A 21,748-nucleotide genomic window follows, 5' to 3' on the forward strand; every position below is an offset into this window, starting at 1 on the left:
GGTGGGGAGCGGCAGATGAAGCTTCACTCGCTCGCCTGCTGCTCACCTCCTGCTGTGCGGCCCGGTTCCTAACGCGCCACGGACGGGTACCAGTCCAAAGCCCGGGGGTTGGGGACCCCTGTTCTATTTCACGTTGTGTCCTTCTTGTCGGATTGGGAATCCATCAATGGAAAAAACTGTTTCCTCTATCTAATTTCTCATCTTCGTTGCCCTCGTACATGCAGTAAGAACTTAAAAATTGATGATTGAATCAAACGCCTAGCCCCATGGGCCAATCATCTCTGTTCTGTTAGATGAATAAGTTCTAGAGATCGGCCGTTACAACATTGCCCCTGTAATGAACAATTCTGTATTGTGCCCCTTACAATTTGTTGTGAGGGTAGAGCTCATGCTCATTGTTCTTGTGACAGTAAAACAGTGTTTTAAAAGCTCGGTTCATAATGATCTGTTGCGCATTTAGTGGAACGAAAAGGCAGACTGTGACATAACAATACACCAAATACGATCAAAGCAACCAGTTTTGATGGATGCTTCTGCCAGAAGTGTGTCAGAGGTCACAAGGTGTTAGTTAACTCATCATAAACCCAGATATTCCAGACCAGGAGGCAGGTCACAGAATATACATGTGGATAAAGAGGTTTCATTCTACAGTTCTTAAATGAATCCTTCAGTCTCGAGAAAGATAACACACTCCCCAAATAGATGAAGCATTGTTATGTCTCAATAATGGAATTAGAAATTACAGTTAATTTTTTCCCTAGTGACACTTTTCACAAAGGGCATGTACTCAAAAGAAAAAAGTTATTCTAAAAACTTTAAAAACTATCCTTTATAATTTTTCCCTTAAACTAAACAGCAGATACACAAATTTCATTTTATTATTTTTTATACTTTATAAACATTCTCTACTATGAATGAAACATTTTATAATTTTGAAATAAGCCTTTAAACATCAGTTTCACATTTGTGGATAATCCACATTCTTCTTCCTATCTGAATTCCTTCCCACTTTCTTCTTTTCCTCTTCCTCCCTATTTTCCCCATTTTTAATGATAACAGTGAATAATAACAATCATAATAGGAATACTGTTTGAAGCATCTTACGTTACTTTCAGGCTCAGAGAGTGTAAGAATTATCAAATCACAATACCCTATTAGCGATCAATACTTTCCATAAATTTTTTCAGAGACCTGATTAAACATAGCTCTTCCAAGAAGCTTTCCTTGACTGCGGTCACCCAGTACTAATCATTTCCTTGTTTTGTATTCTACGTCTACTACTTCCATATGTGGTACGTTCATATTTCTAACGTGGTTTTTTCCCCCAGGTGTTTGTTATATATTTGTCTTATTTCCCTATCAAGAATCCCTATGTAGAACTTGAATAAGAACATATTTTCTTCTCAGATACCTGTCAGGGCATCTGTTATAGTACTGTATAAACATAGTGCTGTGTAAATGTTGGACGATGATTGAAAAAGGTATATGGATGGTTGAAGGCATGGAAGAAAGAAAGAATGGATGGGTGGATGGGTGGATGGATGGATGGATGAAAAGATAACAGGAAGGGAGAAGAGGAAGGAGGGAGAAGAGGAAGAGCCATATCTTCCAAGTTTTTCATCTTATCCTGACTCCTGCTGTCTGAAAGGGCTGTGCTTTATACCACTTTCATGTGCACAAGAATCACCTGGGAATCTTGTTAAAATGCAGATTCTGATTCAGTTGGTCTTGGGACCCATGATTCTGCTTTTCTGACAAGCTCTCGGGTGACAGCCAATACTAGGTGCATTTTTATCCTATTCTCTAAAGTTCTCAATGGGTAATACCACAGCTCTGCTTGGTAACAGGCATTTTATATTCAAGTTTTAATATAAAGCCCACGTCTTCTGATGCCCTCAGACAAGTTAAAGAACAGCTACTTGTATATGATTTGCTATCCAGTCCCAAAGGAAAAGCCCTCCGTTCTCTTGCCTGACTCAATTCCATCCACTGGGGAGGGAAAAAAAAAAGATAAAACTCAGGTAAAAGAAATAAAATTGATAAAAGGAACAGCCAAGGCAGCTCCATGGATACTTACCTCGATGAATGACAGAGAGCTTACTGTGTAAATGTTCTAATGCTTTTACAATCTGCAAGAGAAACACAAGGTGGGTTTATTCCCCGCATCACTGGAAAGAAACCGAATGTTAAGCATATCCAGGTTTATCACCCCTGGCCTAAGGTCACAAGGAGAAGTGTCTTCTCAGATAGTGCTGTTCCTACCCAGGAACGTACACAGGAAGTCCTACAAATCGGATTCCGCCCACCAGAGAGGCCGATACCCCATAGCAGAGAGGATGTCTCACTCATACATTTTGATTTTCATTTGGCCTCCACCATTTTTTTCTCTCCACCCTCCTGGGCCTCAGGAACCATGAAGGGAGCAGCCCTTCATTTCATTTTCTCCTGCTTCCTCCTATGCCTATTGATCCGAAGAAAACATTTAAAACTCTACAAATGAAAATCAAAATCAACTAATATCAGGACAGAGACACCAGGAACGTGGTCATAACAGATGAATGTACTGCTTAGAGGCACTTTAACTGAGAGCTTACCCATCCAAGTCAGGAGTAGATTCTTTTACATAATGCCCAGAAAGAAAAGCATTAGTTGATCCATCCACAGATGCACTCATGCAGTCAACAGACACGTATGGGATGGGAGCTATGGTCCAGGCAGTGTGTCCCCGTACTGGGGGTACAGGGACACATAAGGCCCAGACTTCTCACATGCTCCTTGAAGTAGTGTTCATGATGTACTCACAGAAACTGCTATTTTCCCTAAGATGTCCTCTGGAATTGTTTGGCCTTTATCAATCACTTGTTTGTAGAATTTATCTAGGGACGTGTCCATGAGCTCCATGCAGATCCAGACATCCCCCTAGAGGTCGGTCGGTTCAGAGGTGGTTAGAGAGGATGGAAAAGGGAGAAAAGGAGGAAACAGTTAACACCTGTCAGGAAGAACGGACCGTTTCTTGCTTGAGTTTTGGAGGAAATGTACTAATCCCTTCAAGCTCTCAAAGGGATTTATAAACAGGCAAGATTACCTCCAAAGAACAAACTAGCAGACAGCCAAGCCGACCTGCAGGTGATCACCCACTCCTCAATGAAAACTAGGGCCTATACACTAATAGCCACAAGCAATAGAACTCAGAAGTCTAAGCCTTTACTGTCACTGCCCTCCAGGAGTTAAGTCCAGATACCTACTCCATGTCTGACCTCCCGTGCTGACCGCTGGCGGTAGTTTATCAAAAGGCTGGTTTTAAGAGGGAGATGAAGCATCGTAACCCACATCATCGTGAAGTGAAAAAGAGAGGCAGAGCAAAGAGGTAAATATAAGCCCACATGGTACACAAGGCTACCTGAAGTATAGCAAGAGGCCAAAAGACCAGAGGATTTCAGATTTTAAGGAATCTATCCAAATCAGTCTACAGACTCTTGATAGAGACAGTTCTGGCAAAACAGACAAACCAAAACAGAAAGGAGAAAGGGGGCCTCAGCATTTTAAAAGGGCTAAACGCATTTGAAAATATCGTGGTTTCAAGCCAACTTTGCACCAGCATTTCACAAGCATGAAACTCTACAGAAGACACGTCAAACAAGAAAGAGCGCCGTGACTGTGGGTGGCATGTATGTGATCAGGGAAACTTCTTGTTAAGCTACCGCTCTCCTTGGAGTTTGAAGGGAAGGATCACCTACCTCACGGAAGAGTGCGCCATAAAAGGTGACCGTAAAAGGACAGTCCACGGTCCTCATGGAAATATCCAAATCCATCAGTAACCTTTTCTGCTCCTGGCTATTTACTGTGGCCCGGATCCGCTGAATGGGAATGCATGAAAAATGTATGGTTACTGCTCCGAGGATGAGTCTGGTAATAAGGCAGGGACCTTGAAGCGTCCCATCCTGAGAATAGTACCAAAATCCACAGCACAACTTCCAGAAACAACCCTTCAAATATCTACCCTAAAGGATTAGCTATTTGTAACGAATGAAAAGTAAGGAAGACCGTTATTCATTTGATTTCCCGAATAATCCCCAGTAAGGAGCAAACTGATAATATATTTTAGAGTGTGCAAATGTTTGGGAATGCATTTTCAAGTTACAAAAACAGTCTGATTTATTATGTGGGTTTAGTGCAAAGAGGTCAGAGTATTAATTGATTTGGGGCTGATTTGGGGTCCTATAAAAAAAGCCAAAAGCCCCTCTTTGTGAACAAGTAAGAATATTTGGACTGAACAGCAAATGTAAGAGAATTGATTCAGGAAGGGAAAGAGGAGGAATCACACCGAAATGGAGAAACTGTTCCTTCCTACCCCAGGGCTTCTGAGAGAAGAGAAACTTGTCACACCAGCAAGTGTAGCCTTATAGAAACACGATTATGTCATTAATGACAAGACGATATAATATCACGAGGCTTTCACGTTTTTTGCCTATGTAGCAAAGAGCCTGCAGAAGAAGAAACTGAAAAGTCTACAAGGTAAGGGAAAGATATCTCCATTCTCCAAAAAAAGAGGCATCCCAGTCATCTGACCACCCACATTTCCTAACAATTCATCTAGAATTAACACATTGGTCATTCTCCAAGGTCCTTCCAACATCTACTCAAGAAATTTGCAATGATTCTAAATTTCTTTTTATAGCTCAGAAGCTATGCAAATTTGCTCAAGATGATTTTACCCTCCTTTTCCCCACAAACGGAGACAATTTCCTCCCTCAATTCGGGTTTCCTGATTTTCAGGGACAGTTCTTTAAAAGCAACAGGATGAGGGTTAAAAAGACACTTGCGAGAAACAAAACCCAAATGCCATATGTGAGCTCTTGTTTGGATTCTGATTTGAAAAACCAGCAGGAGAAAAAACAGCAACAACTATTAGATGACGTTGAAGAGCTATTATTGATTCTTTGACGTGTGATGATGATGCGGTGGTTGCACAAAAAATTAAAAGGAGGAAAAAAAAAAATTAAAAGGAGGGGTCAGATTTATCAGTTAAAAAAACCTAGTTGATGCAACTCATGCCAAGGAAGCACTTTTCACATATTTGGAGGGAAATATTGTTCCCTATGAATAAGCTTTTCTGTTTCACCCCACGGAGCATTGTTTTGCTTATATGAAAAGAGCTGGTTTGTGGTTGAGATGGACAGACATAAATCAGGGATGGTAAACGTTTGGGGAAGGGGAACTCTACCTTCACCGCCATGATCTGCCCGCTGGGCACATGCCGCATCTTCTCCACCACCCCGTACGCCCCCCGGCCCAGCTCCACTATAGGCTCCAGGTCATCCGCCTTCACCTCAAAGTTCTGCAGGAGAGAAAAGCAAGAATACAATAGGAAAAAAGGGAAATAAACTGGACACAGGCTACCTTGTCCTCTCTCTGGTTTCTCCCAGCGTTCTAGGGGTTCTTTCTAGTCCAGAACCTTCTGGTCTAGAAGCTTTTCCAAGCAGCCACTGAAAGCAAGAAGTGCGTGGGACATGGGTAGACCCTACTGCACCTGCTCGTCACAGGCAATACAGAGATCCAGCTCCGACTCAGCCTCCATATTGCTCGGTGAAGGCTAACTGCACCGTGGTTCTTTAGCCCTGCCCCTCGTTTGCTGACTGATGGCCGCTAGATCTAGGCCTGGACTTCGACGAATCTACCCCAAAGAGCACCGTCTACTCGCCTCAAATACCTTCCCTCAGGACCACAACAGCCCGATTTCAGTTCGACATGCAAAACAGCAGGAGCTCCACAGACCACTTCCGTTTACATTCAGACGTTATTGACCCACCGCCCTTGACAGCATGTTACAGAAAATACATGTTTTTCGTTGGTCAGTTGGAAAGCATCCATGTAAAATGGTCACGATGTTAACTGGCAGACATGATTTTTCTCACCTGATTTCCAATAGAAATGCAAGCTTTGGAGTCTAAATCTCGAGGTGGCCTAAGAAAGAGAAGGGGAGGAAAAAAAAACAGACATTTAGTCAAATATGACCTTCCCAAATCAGATGCGACTGGAGAGATCTTTCCTTAGGAATAAGGTGAAAGCTCATGAGTAAAATAAAGCAGCAGAAAGGGGTTAATAGTGTGGGATTTGGAATAAAATACATTTGCATTTAAATCACTTAATCTCTGAACTTCCATTTCATTTTTTAATTTATTTTAATTTATTTATTTCTGGCTGCATTGGGTCTTTGTTGCTGCGCGCGGGCTTTCTCTAGTTGCGGTGAGCAGGGGCTACTCTCCCTCGCGGTGCGCGGGCTTCTCATTGCGGTGGCTCCTCTTGTTGCACAGCACGGGCTCTAGGCGCGCGGGCTTCAGTAGTTGTGGCTCGCGGGCTCAGCAGTTGTGGCTCGCAGGTTCTAGAGCGCAGGCTCAGTAGTTGTGGCGCTCGGGCTTAGTTGCTCCGCGGCATGTGGGATCTTCCTGAACCAGGGCTCGAACCCATGTACCCTGCACTGGCAGGCGGATTCTTAACCACTGCGCCACCAGGGAAGCCCCCGTTTCTTCTTTAATACAAAGATATTAGTACACTACCTCATGGAGTAGGAGTGGGTATTAAATGAGATATTCTAAGTAACATGCTTAGCAGAATGCCTGGCATACAGTAAATATTCAATAAATATGAGTCATATATATATAGTTATGTGGATAGTTACACTACTCTAGTAAGCCCCTGTATAAGTAATTATATTCTTATAAGGAAGTTAAAGTACTAGACTCTTCTTTCATCTGAGAGCATCCATGTGCCCAATTATCCCACCACTTTTTCCACAACTGTTTTAACAAAAAGAAACAATAATCTGGTTCTGTTAACTCACAAAATTCATAGATCACAGGAATTCCAAATCTATCTAATCCTGCCTTTAAGGTGGAACAAAGGTCCAGACAGGTAAAGTGACTTGCCCAAGGTCACGACTAACCCAGGCCTCCTGATTTTCAGGTCAGAATCCTTTCTGTTCTACCAGGCTGGCATACCCAGTTGTGATATTTCTTCTATACATAGTGTATTCACTATCCAGGGGTCATCTCAGCAGCTGAGGTTCGCTGCTTTTGTGTCTCCATTAGAGAAAACAGAGTCTTCTCATGTGTATTTATTTCCCCTACTTCATTGCTGCCTTGGCTGATAACAGTCCATGTACGAGAAAGATATTTGGCTTTGGCTGTACACCTAACTATGAGCCTAGAGAAGCCCTTTCTTCAAATAAATACACCAAAAGCATCCTGACAAAAGTAGTAAATGCTAAGAAACACAGAAAACATAACATACAACAAACAAAACACACATAACCAACACAACAGAACAAACTTTTTAATACGATCAAACGAATAAAGTGATAGGAGGCTAAAGACAAAGGAATCCCGGTGTTGCCTGAACAAAGGGCGACCAAAAAGGGTGGAAATGCAGGTGTCCCCAAGGGGACGTTCCAGGTCAAAATTATACAGAAAAATACAAGGGAAGAAGAAAGGAAGAGGGAAAAAAATCCTTGGCCAACAACAATTTTCCCCATCCCTAATGTATTATAATTCTACCCCTCCTGCTGAAACTGACTAAATAAAACAATATGTAAAATGTAGGAACATAAACACAGATACACCCATGAATCTAAGATTCTAATGGCAAGCCTTCCCTCACCTTAAAAAATCTCTTTGAAACGTATAGAAAACCTAAAATAAAGTTTTTCTATAGTAACTTAAAACCAGGACTGAGAGGGAGGGATAAAGAGGAAAACACAAACACACACACACACATACACACACACACACACACACACACACGGCAGTGATGTTTTCATATATCTTGTGTTTCTGAGCAGGGGATTTTTCTTCAGAAACACTTTCCAGAGGAATTAAATTTCTGAAAACCTGATTTTTCACTCTTAAAACCTCCAAAGCTCTTTTTCTTTAGTTGTCACAATTTGTTTGTAGTAATTGCAGTGGAACTTTGAAATAAAGATAAATATTATTTGAAACATGTGACTAATCTAAACAGTAAAAACTCCTTTGCAATTGTTCGGACGCTTCCTTTTAAAAAGAATGAAGTAACAGGAAAGGTCACTAGTGATTCGGGGCTATGTCCACGTGCTTGCCGTCCAGCGCGAGTGCTGGGTGAGACCTCCTCCAGGTCTGACATTCCAGTATTCATGCCAGGGCTCTGCAAATTACAGTCCATGACCCAGCTGTGGGTGAATTCTACAATTTAAAGGGTTGGAAAAAACAAACGACAAAGCATCTTCGGCAGAGGCCTTGGTGGCCTGGGTAGCCCCAAATACTTACTATCTGGTCTTTTGCACAAAAAGTTTGCTGACTCCAGCTTTATTCTAACCTTGCATGACAACTTTACCTAACAGGAGGGTTTCATGCGATTTTCCAGAAAGAGAAAAACGAAACCCAGAAAAATTCAGTGATACGCTGAACAGACAGTCCTCCACAGAGCTGAAAATAAAACTCATGTCCCCCAAGTCTCGGCCTTGACCTAAGGAGAAGGGGGTAGAGGCTGAAAACTGGGCTAAGTGCTTTACCCGCTTCTCCTGTCATTAAAACACACACACACACACGCACACACACACACACGCACACACACACACACACACACACACACACACACACCCCTACCTATAAGTGTCATTGTTCCCATATTCCAGATGAAAACCTGTTTGGCGTCAACTTGAGCTAACTTGCTCCCAAGTGGTGAAGCTATGATTCAATCCAAGTCTGACTGAATCAGAGAAAACTTCCCCCACACCCAGGCCTCCTCTAATGAAAATGACCACCCACCCGCCATGAGGCCTACAGGCTCAGCGAGTCTGCCAAAAGCATCAAATGATGGACTGAGACGGACAGCTTGTATTGGGTTAGTTGACACTGTATCCTGTCCAGGGCTGGGCATATCCGTTTGCCTGGGGCACCAAGTCTGTGCAGGAGGTTTAAACTGTGGGTAGACATTCTCTGTTGCTTATTCAGTATTTCAGTGTTCTGGGCAAAGAACCAAACCTATTATGAATTCCTAACCCTGGAAGGGCAAAGGTATTCCAAAGGTCACCTGCTATTACTTTTTTATATAAACAACCAGCTTCGGTTTATTAAAATAATTATTTATAATTCTACATGAGTAATCAGTTTACTGGTTACTATTATAATTATTGTTCACCTATAATAATGCTGATTAAAACAGTATGTACTTATTACCTAATGATAATATTTATTAAGCATCTACTTGGGCCAGAGACCATGCGAGACCCTTTACATCAAATATCTTCTTTAATTTTCACAACTCTTAGAGGTGTTAGCTCTATTTTAATGTGAAGAATTGACATTGAAACAGACTAAATAATTTAAGAGATATCATCAAAGAGATGGTGACGCTGGAACACAGAGCGACGCCACGAAGTCTTCTCCGCTGCAGAAGTAAAAGATCCTGCCCCGCATGGATAGCCATGGGCTCTTTGGCTGTAGTCACGAGCAGTCTAACGTGTGGCTAAGAGCACATGCTTGAGGGTCAGAGAACCCTCAGTTTGTATGCCACCTCGTCCACTTATTGAGTGAAATAATAATGATAATAACAACACCACTTAGAGCGACATTCATTGAGAAATTACATTGGAAAAGGCACTAAACTTGACACTTAATATGGGCTGTGACATCTAATCCCCATAGCAACCCCATCAGTGTTTGTTCCCGTTTTTCACAAGGGGAAACTAAGGCTTACAAGGGTTAGGTAACTTGCCTAAGATATCCAACTGGGGAAGTTCAGATCTCAGATGTGAACCCAGGCATTCCAGCACCAGAACCTGGGCTCTTGGAGCTCAACTGCTTTGAGCAGGGCCCCTGACCCTTGTATAGGTCTGTCTTCTCACTTATGAAGTGAGGGGAATAACAACTGCCTCTGAGTTTCTTGTGAGGATTAAGTGAAAGAATACTGACTAGCATGGAATCGATTTAGAATTAGTTGCTGCCAATCAAGTGAGGGAACAGCCCAGAAACCTGAGTCAAAGACACATTGGCATCAGTGACTCAAAGAAAAAACTCAAGTGAAGAGACCACACACGCGGCCCTAAAAAGAATGGGGCTCTGTCCCGGTCTATTTATTTGTGTGTAGTCCAGCAGAAGGCGGCAGGGTATATATAAATGGCAAGAGTCACCAAGTCAACCTCACAAAATTGCCAAGAAAAACTCAAAATGAGGAAGCTTCTTCCTTAGGAGTACATATTTCAGCCTCACTATTAAAATAATAATAACAACAACAACAGCAATAATCCTGTCCATGAGCTAACGTGGGACAGTCTACAATCATGAAGGGGGACCTTGGCTTTACGGGATGAAACAGAAAAGTACATTCAAGGTTTATTCTACCACATGAGGGAAAGACAACAAAGAAACTACTTTTACCTTTGCCTAGGTTTTTATTCACTTTTTTATACCAAGCAAGGATTTGTGGTGGTTTTCAAAAATTCATTTAAAAAAAACGAAAATTAATATAAATTAGAAAGTGAAGACTAGCAAAGTTTAAAGGGAAGGAATAAAAGACGGCTGGAAAGTGGATATGAGAATATATCCCGAAGGAAATGATAAAGAGCAGGAATCAGTATCAGTACACCATTCAAATGGCTGCAGCAAAAAATAGTGGCGTCACCAAATCTTGGACAGGATGTAGAGAAACTGAATCACTTATACATTGCTGGTGAAAATGCAAAATAATATAGCCACTCTGGAAAACAGTTGGGCGATCTCTTAAAAACTAAACACGCACTGCCACCAGCAATTCCACTAATGGGTATTTTCCTCCCAGAGAAATAAATGTTTATGTTCACACAAAAACCTGTACCTGATTGTTCATAGCCTTACTTATAACAGCCAAAAACTAGAATCAGCCCAGATGTCTTCAATAGGTGAGTGGTTAAACTCTGCTGCCTGCATGCACACTTACAGATGTACAAGCATAACTCAGCAAGATATACTACTCAGCGATTAAAAGGAGCAAAGTATGTATACAACATGGATCAATCTTCAGGAAATTATGCTGGAGTGATGAAAGCCACTCCCAAAAGGTTACACACTATAATCCCACTTATATAATAATATTTTTTTAATGAGAAAAATTAATAGACAACAGATTAGTGGTTGCCAGGGGTGAGAAACAGTATTGGGAGAGGTGAGGAGGGAAGGCAGTCGTGATTATAAAAGGGCAACCTGAGGGATCCTATTGGTTTCAGAACCATTCAGTTTCTTGACTGTAGTGGTGAATGCATGAACCTACACAGGTGACAAAAATGGTACAGAAATTTAAGATCACACATACTAGTGAATATAAGTAAAACTGGAAAACCTGAATAAGATGGGTACATTGTATCACTGTCAATATCAATTGAGCTTATAATACTATAGTTTCACAAAATGTTACCATTGGGCAGAGAATATAAAGTTTCTCTATATTGTTTCTTACAACTGAATGTGACTGTACAATTATCTCAATAAAATTGTCAATTTGAAAAGTCAAAGAAAAAAACAGCAGAAATCAATAAAACTGAAAGCAGGAAAATAAAGAAAACAAAGTTGGCTCTTTTAAAAATTCAATAAAAATTGATAAACCTCTAGCAAGACCAACACAGATAAAAAGAGAGAGGAGGGCTTCCCTGGTGGCGCAGTGGTTGAGAGTCCGCCTGCCGATGCAGGGGACATGGGTTCGTGCCCCGGTCCGGGACGATCCCACGTGCCGCGGGGCGGCTGGGCCCGTGAGCCGTGGCTGCCGAGCCTGTGCGTCCGGAACCTGTGCTCCGCAACGGGAGAGGCCACAGCAAGGAGCCTGTGCCCCGCAACGGGAGAGGCCACAACAGTGAGAGGCCCGCGTACAGCAAAAAAAAAAAAAAAAAAAAAAAAAGAAGACACAAATTATCAACATCAGCAAAAAAAAAGAAGGCGATATCTCAGTATATCCTGCAGTCATTAAAAGAATAATCAGGAAATACTATGAGCAACTTTACTTTCATAAATTCAACAACTTAGAAGAAATTCCTTGAAAACTGCAAACTACCAAAACTTAGCCACAATGAAATAGATTATCTGAGTTGCCCTATAACTATTAAAGAAGATGAATTGGTAATTTAAAAGCTCCAGAAAAAGGAATATATAAGCCCACTTTGTTTCCCTGGGGAATTTTAGCAAACATTAAAAAAAAAAAAGAATTGCATATATCGAATCATTATTTTGTACACCTGAAACTGATATTATGTTATATGTCAGTTATAGCTCAAAAACATGTTTTTACGAATTACCGCCTATCTTATACAATGTCTACCAGAAAACAGAAGGTACTCTTACCAACTCATTTTACAAGGTAGTATTACCTTAAATACCAAAACCAGAACATAATAGCTCAGACACACACACACACACTCACACACACACTACAGGTCAACATCTCTCATGAATTTAAGACGCAAAAATCTTCACAAAAATCTTCACATTTTAGGAGATTAAATCCAACAATGTATAAAAAAAGTAGTATACCACAACCACGTGGGATTTTGGGGGGATATGCGAGGCTAGTTCGATATTTTAAAAATCCATCAGTGTAATCCATATCAACGGGACAAAGAAGAAAACTCCAAGATGACATCAATTGATGCACAAAAAAACACTCCACAAAATTCAACACACATTCATGATAAAAATGTTGAGTACACTTCGACCAGAGAGGAATTTTTTCAACCTCATAAACAACATCCATGAGGACTTAACATCATGCTTAATGGTGAAGGATTGAATGCTTTCCCTCTAAGATGGGAGACAAAGCAAGGTAGCCTGCTCTCACCAATCTTATTTAACATAGTAGTGAATACCCTTGCCACTAAAATAAGGTAAGAAAGTAAAGGTTAAAACAAAAGAAACAGGAAAGGAAGAAATAAAACTGTCTTTTTTGCAGAAGGTATGGCTGTCTACACAGGAAACTCTAAGTAATCTACTAAAAAAGCTCCTAGAACTAATAATGGAGTTTTAGTAAGGTCACAGGGTATGCAATCAACTCAAAAACCAATTGCATTTCTAAATACTGACAATAAACAAATGCAAATCAAAATCAAAAGTGGAATACAATTTGTATTGCTTCAAAAAAAGGAAACACTTAGGTATAAATCCTAACAAAACCTGATGGAGAGAATCTGATGAAAACTATAAAATACTGTTGGACAAAATCAAAGAAAATCTAAATGCTTGGAGAAATCTACCACATTCATGGACTGGAAGACTGAGTGCAGTAAAGATGTCAATGCACGCTCTACTGATCTATAGGTTAAACACAATTCCTACCAAAAATCTCAGCAAGTTTATTTGTAGACATAAACAAGCTTATTCTAAAACTAGTATGAAAAGAGGAAAGCCCTAGAGTAACCAGAATAGTTTTGAAAAAGAAAAAGTGCGAGGAATCACTCTTCCCAACGTGAAGGCTTACTGTATAGCTGCAGGAATCAAGACAGTATGACAGACGGGCAGAGCAACAGACTCAGAGACCATGGAGCAGAATAGAGAACCCAGAAATAGATCCACACAAATATGCCCAACTAATATCTGACAAAGGCGCAAAAGCAATTCAGTGGAGGAGGGATAGCCTTTTCAGCAGATGGTGTTGGAGCAGCCAGAAATCCATTGGCGAAAAAAAATAAAGCCCAACCTAAACCTCACATCTTGTACAAAAATTAAACTCGAAATGTAACATAGCCTTAAATCTAAAATGTAAAACTAACACACTTCTAGAAAAAACATAGGAGAAAATCTGTAGGACCCAGGACTAGGCAAAGGGTTCTTAAACTTGTCACCAAAAACATAACACATAAGAGGAAAAACTGATAGATTGGACTTCATCAAAATAGAAAGACGAGGGCTTCCCTGGTGGCGCAGTGGTTAAGAATCGGCCTGCCAATGCAGGGGACATGGATTCGAGCCCTGGTCCGGGAAGATCCCACGTGCCGCGGAGCAACTAGGCTTGTGCACCACAGCTACCGAGCCTGCGCTCTAGAGCCCGCGAGACACAACTCCTGAGCCCGTGTGCCACAACTACTGAGCCCACACGCCTAGAGCCCGTGCTCCACAACAAGAGAAGCCACCGCAGTGAGAAGCCCGCGCACCGCAACCAAGAGTAGCTCCCACTCGACGCAACTAGAGAAAGCCCGCGCGCAGCAACGAAGACCCAGAGCAGCCAAAAATAAATAAATTAATTAATTAAATAAATTTTTTTTTAAAATAGAAAGACGAAAAGACCCATTACAGACTGGGAGACAATGTTCTTGAATCACATACCTGACAAACTCTGTGCATCTAGGATATATGAAGAACTCTCAAAACTCAACATTAAAAAAAAAAAATCTGATTACATAATAGGCAGAGAAGTGCACAGACATTTCACCAAAGAAGATATAGGGATGGGCAATAAATGCCAGAAGTTTTCAACATCAACAGCCATTAGAGAAACGAAAATTAAAACTGCAGTGATGTCTCACATCTACCAAAATGGCTAAAATGAAAAACAGTGGTGACGCTGACAGAGACGCAGAGAAACCGGGTCATTCATACGCTTTTGGTAAAGAACGTACATGGGTAACAGCAGCCTGGAAAATACTTGGCAGTTCTTTCAAAACTAAAAATGGACTTACCATATGACCCAGTAACTGCACTACTGGACGTATATATCCCGGAGAAAGAGAGACTTATTTCTGTGCAAGAACTTATACGTGAATGTTCACAGCAGACGTATTCATAACAGCCCAACTGGAAGCTACTTGTATCTCCTTCAAAGGCTACAGGGTTTAACCAGCTGTGGTACGTCCGCACCGTGGAGTGGTGTTCAGCAGTGACAAAGAATAAACTAGGGGTACATGCAATAGCTTGAATGAACCTCAAGGGAGTGATGCTGGATGAAAAAGGCCAGTCTCAGAAAGGAGGTGCGTGACTCCATGTGCACCACAATCCAGAAGTAATGAAATGGAAAAGGAGAACAGACCAGTGGTTGCCAGGGATTAGGGACGGCAGGGGTGGGGGTCAGAGGTGGGGAGTGAAAGGAGAGGGGCTTGTAGTGCCATACACTCGGGTATCTTGATTGCGGTAGTCATTATGCAAGGCTGCACGTGTGACACAACTGCACAGAGCGACACACACACACACACACACACACACACACGAGGGCTTATATTGCTGGTGAAATGTGAACAAGTTCTACAGTTTGCGCCAACACCACTTTCTTGGTTTTGATATGATACTAGGGTTGTGTAAGATGTTAAATTGTGGGGGACACAGATGGGGGAAGGGTACCGGGGACTTTGTGCATTTCTTTGCCACCTCCTGTGAATCTACAATTACTTCAAAATAAACTTTTAAAAGTATACCCCCTAAAGTCCCGTATAGGGAAGCCACATGTTTGATGCTAAGCTCACGAGAAGAAACCAATCAGAGAGGAAAAGGTATTAATTACATAGTTCATAGGCCCAAGGGAAGAAAAATAACCAGAGGGACCGAAAAAAAGAAACCCCAATCTTAGTAGTAGATATGGAAAGAATTCCTCCTGCGGATCCTCATGAAAGGAGCGCTCTCACTTGAATTTGGCTCTGTGGTCCAGGGCGCTGAAGAACAGCCCTCCCCTCCGCTCTGTCGGTAGGGTTTCTTCAGTGGAAAGTGTTTACATGGTTGCATAAGATGCAATGACCAAAGTCTTACAGAAGATGATCATTTTTATTAGCACATTCCAACAGCAGGGGTGCACTGTCCGATAGGGAATGATCACGGTTAAGGTCAGAAACCTCTACAAGGGAGGTGCTTTTTTATAGATGAGCAGAAGCCTGAAACATTTACGTTTCCGTTGGGATGGCCTCTCATTGTACTTGCTCTGCTTTTATGGTACCTCTGCTGTAATTGTTTTTCTTGGAATTTCCATTCCTCCCACGCAGATGCTTTGATAGGTGGTCATACCCCCAGCTAGGCAGGAAATACCCTCCCCACCCAACAGAGAGACACAGAAACAAGATGGAGGCTCCAGGAGAGGGTGCCCTGCTTCACCAGGGCTTGAGCTCCCTTAGGGATTTGGGCCAAAAGCTCAGCTAACAAAGGAGTGGTCCTTCGTCTCGTGTTTGCCTTCTGTTTATATGGGCAGGATTTAGGTGGCAGGATGCTGAGTTCTCACCAAATACCATCTTTCCACCTCAAACCAAATTTTATAGTAGTGGCTCTCTCAGGGGTTTGCTTGTTTGCTCAGATCTATACGGAAAAGGCAAAAAGTCCATGTCCAGTGACCTTTTTGGATTTACACAGGACCCCAGCTGCTGAACGCATTTGTAGAATTTCTAACCAACTAGTAATGAGTTCAAAGCTACCCATTCCATATAGACTGACCAACTCTGATTATTTTTTTCAGGTCTCAGAACAGTAAGTACTTGGCTTCCGCCTTTAAAAGGCTCTCCTTTCTAACAACTATCTCCATAGTCAAGGTATTGCTCACCAGTCCAAAAATGAACTCCCATTCCCTGGAGATCTGTAAAGTGCAAGCATTTGGATTAAGACGATGATCCTGCCAGACTTACGTGGAACTGGTCTGAGGTTGTTCAAATGCTTCTTTGGGGATTTTAAGGCCAGGGTTTCGCTTCTTGCCTGTTGGGAAAGATGGAAGAATAAAGTTAAGGTCTGAATCACAGCATGAGAGCAGGGACAGAGACTGCAGCAGAAAAAAGGACGGAACTGGGATGGGAACGCAGGTCTCATTTCCGCATTCAGAACCCCACTTCCTACCAGGATGGCTGTGAATGACAAGCCCCAGTCACCAGGCTGAGCAGAGCTTCCCAGGGGCAGACTGAGCTCACGGATGAGGTTGTTCACCAGTCCAGGGTGCAACGTCAGTATAAGGCTGCCAGTCCTCTTTACGCAGGAAGACCTGCCCTTTTCTCCCTGCTGGGAGTTCGGCATTCCAACTTCTTTATTCTCTTGTACACAACAATGGTAATGGTAGACGGTGTTAGTTATAGGGTTTGTTCCTTTATAATGTCAGTCAGATGTACTCACACTTCTCTTAGTATACCACAGTTTTCTAAATTGATCTTTGATTAGCTGACAGAGTTAACCACGGAGGTAGAATAAAACATACTTTCCCACTGTTCTCCCCTTCCTGTTCTCAACCACCTGCTGTAAGTTAAAACACCTAAGCGAAGGGTAGAGTAATACTTATTTTCTTGTTCCCTGTTCCAAAAAGGATTATGATAACAGATGGGCCCATGCAAGGAGGCTGTCGCTTCTTTGGGGGCAAGATGGGAACGTAATCAATGTGTTCATCATCCCCGGGCTGAAACCACGAGAGAGCTTGGCTCAGATACTTTTGTTGGTGAGTTTAAAAGAACAGACTGAAAAATGACGGCTCAAGAAGTGATCAGAGAATCCAGTCTTGTAAAGGCTCGGGATTTTCCTCATCTAAGGACATCCTGTATCTCTTCATGCTTGGCAGGAAACGCCAAAGCAGAGCTGGATACAACACCCGTGGGTTTACATTCTTTCTCACCTCTTCTCTACGTTGCAGGGAGCACTACAGAGCTGACACAAACCCTGCTTAAGGCTCTGAATAGAGATTCTGAAGCTGCGTAGAAACTGCAGAAATCAAGTTCTGTAGCCTCTTGCAGGAAAATGACATCCAAAGACTTCAGTGACTGCTCACCACCAGAGAGCCAGCAATGACCCGGTCAGAATCAGAATCCAGGTCTCCAAACACTCAGGTGGGAGCTCTTTCCTCTGTGCCACAATGGATGAAGTTTAGAGATGACCAGAGAGAATGAGGTAGGGGAGTACGGGGTTATGAGTTTTTAAAAACCAGATTACATCCAGTTCCTTCACTCACCAAGAGACCTCCACGGTCACTTTTCATCTGACTCTTGATAGCCTCAACTATAAAAACAGTGTAGTAACATCAATACCTACCTTATCAGACTGATGTGAGAACCATGGAATAACACATATGAAAGAGCAATGAAATAATAATCATTATAATCACTTTAAAAAAACAAGCTGCACAGTCTCATAAAAGAAAATGAGTCATTTAAGAAACTCAGGAACAGGGACTTCCCTGGTTGGTCCAGTGGGTAAAGCTCCGTGCTCCCAATGCAGGGGGCGCGGGTTCGATCCCTGATCAGGGAACTAGATCCCGCGTGCACGCCGCAACCAAGAGTCCTCATGCCGCAACGAAGACCCGGCACAGCCAAAATAAATAAATAAATAAATATTTAGAAACTCAGGAACAGAACTGGCATATTATCATAGTCCAATGTAATGTATAATTGCGATCTTTCTCTCTATGCCTTCAAAATCCAGAAATCTAGATCAATTCTGCCAAGTTGCATAAAGCCAGGAAGCAACATGCTTGGCAGTAGTCAACACAGAGAAAGCCTTTCAGACCCACCTTCGCTGAGTGAAGTCAGTCAGAAAGAGAAAGACAAATATCGTACGTTAACGCGTGTATGTGCAATCTAGAAAAATGGTCCAGATGAACCAGTCTGCAGGGCAGAAATGGAGACACAGATGTAGAGAACAAACGTATGGACACCAAGGGGGGGAGTGGTGGGCGGGTGGGATGAACTGGGAGATTGGGATCGACCTGGAGACACTGATGTGGATAAAATAGATCACTAATAAGAACCTGCTGTATAAACAAATAAAATAAAATTCAAAAAGAAAAAGAACCACCTTCATTGTAACAGGTCTTCTCAGTTCTCTCCTCATTTGGACTTACCTATGCGTTTTACAAAAATTCAAAACTCACCATTTACCTTCCTATTCCTGGAGCTCAGATGGCCATTGAGCACATGTCACTGAGTCAGTTATTGACAATACACAGAGCTGTACTATGCTGGATCTGATTGTGAGAATCCAAATAGATCAATGGCCTAATTCCAACAATTACCATCCATGGGCCTCAGGCAATACATAGGGAAGGCTATTTTAAATGAGATACTCTAAGGAAGAATGAACAAGTTTGACTCGTCTAAACATCATGCGGATTCTAACACAGGTAACAGAGAATTCAGGTAATCCCGACAAATACAACCCTGTAGTTCTCCCAGATGAAACGAAACAAAATGAAACTAAAATATATTTTTCCTGCAAAAAAGCCTCCCCAGATGCCATTTAAGCAAGCCGAAAGCAAATGTTACTCTTAAGTTTCTACATCTCTCTTCTTCATTTCTAACTCAGCTCTTACAAGATGGATGTCAAGAGAAATACCTATTTATGGAGGAAAACACCTTTGAAAAACTTTAACATAGCAGTGAATTATTACACCATAGGAATTAATTATTCATAGTTCATTAATAGCAGTCGACTATTAAGCTATAACTCAACAAATCGTCAAAACGTCTCTACAAAGAAATAGCAAAAGAAAGAGAGAAAACTTTTGGCACAGAGACTAAAGAAAGAAATGACCCAAACAACAATAAAGTCTTCTAGGTGTGGGAAAAGAAGACCCCTGGTTCTCCTCTGACAAAAAAAAAACAAGAAAAAGAGTTCCAGCAGACACAAAACCTAGTTGAATTGCCATTAGAAAACACCCAGCCTTCATTTTTTAACAGTAAATAAAATAAAACAAAAATCACAAAGGCATGCACCAACATTCCATAATTCACTTACTTGACCATCACTGGAAGAACAGCCCCGTAAAAGACCAGCAGAGGTGCCTCCAATAAGGGTTTCAGGGCAGCTGGGAGAGCGGGCAGAAGAAAACCCCAGCGAAGGCTTCTTTACTCAGCTCGGAGGACCGCACTTCAGCCGAGCAAGACGGAGCTGCACAGACTCCACCCCTCGTGCAGTGCCGATCACCCCAAACCTCTGCAAGTTTACTGTTCCCAGGGAAACTCCCACTTCAGGAAGGGAGAGTCGAAGTGGGTCCATTTGAACACCAAGGTGTGACATTAATCATTAACCAGACTTGGAGGAGTAAATCTATAAAATAATTCTGGATAGCACAGCGTTCTCCAGCTTTTCTAGAAATGCCTCTTTCGTTACTTAAAGGAAAGGAAAACAGTATGTGATCAGTTTCCAGCTGTGTTTATTTCAAAGCAATCTGTTCCCCTTGGCAAGGCTGCCAACACCTGACTGTTAACATTTAACAGTGTGTTAAAAAAAAATTAAGGAGAGGCAGCAAAATGAATAATAAAACTAAGTGGCCAACTATGATAAGTGGCCTTTTTGCCTGACATTCAAAAGCAAAAATGAAAAATAACGTCAGAAAATAGGCTCTATGTTATGTCACATGCTAGTAACAAGCCTTCTCAGAAGGAGAGAGAGAATTCTGTATACGTCTGCAGATCTCAACCAGCTGTGCCCTCTTATTGGCACAATCTGCAAAGGGTAAAAACCTCCTTGGCCTGATGGAGCATATGTGGTACCATATTACATCAGCCTGTGTCACACCCATGCCTGTTTTCTCCAAAAATATTGTAGTCCCACTACACACATGTATTTGCGAAATTCATCTTAAACCAAAGCTTTTCCCCAATGGCACTGGGGAAAAAAAGAAAAAAAACCTTGCCAGTAGTTAGAAAACATTTACCAAGCCACAGAAATGTTCACCGGCTCTGACCGTACTGAAAATGATGGGGTACACAAGACCTCTTGCTCAGCACCGCTCAGAGAAGCCAAGCACAAAGCGCTTCTCTCATGTGCCTTATTACATAAAACAGAAGAGCGTGCTCCAGCGCCAACCCAAACAGCAAGAGAAACCAGAGGGGTGGAATCCGGAGGCTCTCCTGACACCTAAATGTTTGTCAGCCTGGCCAAGGGTCCGGGGACATGATTATGAGGGTTTACGATTATTGACACAGCTTTACAAAAGGATGGCTTTGCTCCCAGCACCAAATTTATTTTAAAAATCTGTTTCCCAATATGAATGGGATTTCCAGCCAAGTAACTGGCAATCTGAAGGCCCTGGCTGCCCTTGCCTTCATCCTGGCATCTAGGCTTCAGTTCCACGGGTAGCTGGCACTAAAAGTGGCAGAGAAGTGTCATTAAATGTTATTAAGTCACAATGATCAGATGTAGGGCAGCTCACAGAGCAGGGCAGAGCGAAGGGAGAACAGAGAGAGAGCTGGCTTAACAACAGCGACACGGAAGTGGACACAGAAAATTCCCCCAAACCACTGGATCTCACCCACCACGGAGACTCCAACCAGGATGCCAGATTTCTTTGGAATTACATAAAATTTAGAGAAGGAAAGCTGCAAAGCTCATTTTAAAACGTGCAGTCATTTTTATTTCAAGCAGGCAGATGAATCTCCTGAAACCGCAGCTTTACCTCCGTGTCCCTGGGCTTAGGGGCTCCAGCCCTCCTGCGGACAGGAACTCAACCTTCTAAATTCAGCCCATTTATCACACGCCCCACGGAACCTTCCCAGACACTACTTACGGGGCACAGTCCACACCCACCAGCTTCCACAGGCCGGCATCTCGAACACAATACGAACTCGATGCAACGTCACTCAACTCCCACTATTTTAATTTAAAATGTCCCCTCTACCTAAGATAGACCTCCACGACCGTCTTCCACTGATATTCCTCATACCTTGTCTCACAATCCCAAATCATTTCTGCATTTATGTGTTCGTTTCTGAATCTATTTATTACTTGTTTATTATCTGTCTCACCCAGAAACGTTCAGCTACGGCAGCAATTTTGCCCGGGGCCTGTACACCGTCAGTATTTGTTGACTGAACATTTGT

General features: G+C 42.2%; 1 protein-coding gene across 9 annotated transcripts in view; it reads right to left on the reverse strand.

The window, feature by feature from the left end:
• Positions 1–21,748, reverse strand: part of MAP2K6 (mitogen-activated protein kinase kinase 6) — a 129,558-nt gene that overhangs the window by 28,011 nt on the left and 79,799 nt on the right. For 8 of the 9 annotated variants that reach the window (XR_008619403.1, XR_003683087.2, XR_003683085.2 and 5 more), the window contains 6 exons: positions 16,583–16,649; positions 5,916–5,964; positions 5,225–5,338; positions 3,738–3,857; positions 2,803–2,919; positions 2,078–2,129 (listed from right to left, as the gene is read on the reverse strand). Coding sequence is in view for 6 of the 9 variants with exons in the window: in XM_028499623.2 (XP_028355424.1) it covers positions 2,078–2,129; positions 2,803–2,919; positions 3,738–3,857; positions 5,225–5,338; positions 5,916–5,964; positions 16,583–16,649 (519 nt within the window). In the remaining 3 variants the exon portion in view is untranslated. The remainder of the gene's footprint in view (positions 1–2,077; positions 2,130–2,802; positions 2,920–3,737; positions 3,858–5,224; positions 5,339–5,915; positions 5,965–16,582; positions 16,650–21,748) is intronic. The other variant, XM_055090821.1, reaches the window with a different exon arrangement.

This window comes from Physeter macrocephalus, chromosome 14, assembly GCF_002837175.3.
Source record: "Physeter macrocephalus isolate SW-GA chromosome 14, ASM283717v5, whole genome shotgun sequence".
In the NCBI taxonomy this organism is placed as follows: Eukaryota; Metazoa; Chordata; class Mammalia; order Artiodactyla; family Physeteridae; genus Physeter; species Physeter macrocephalus.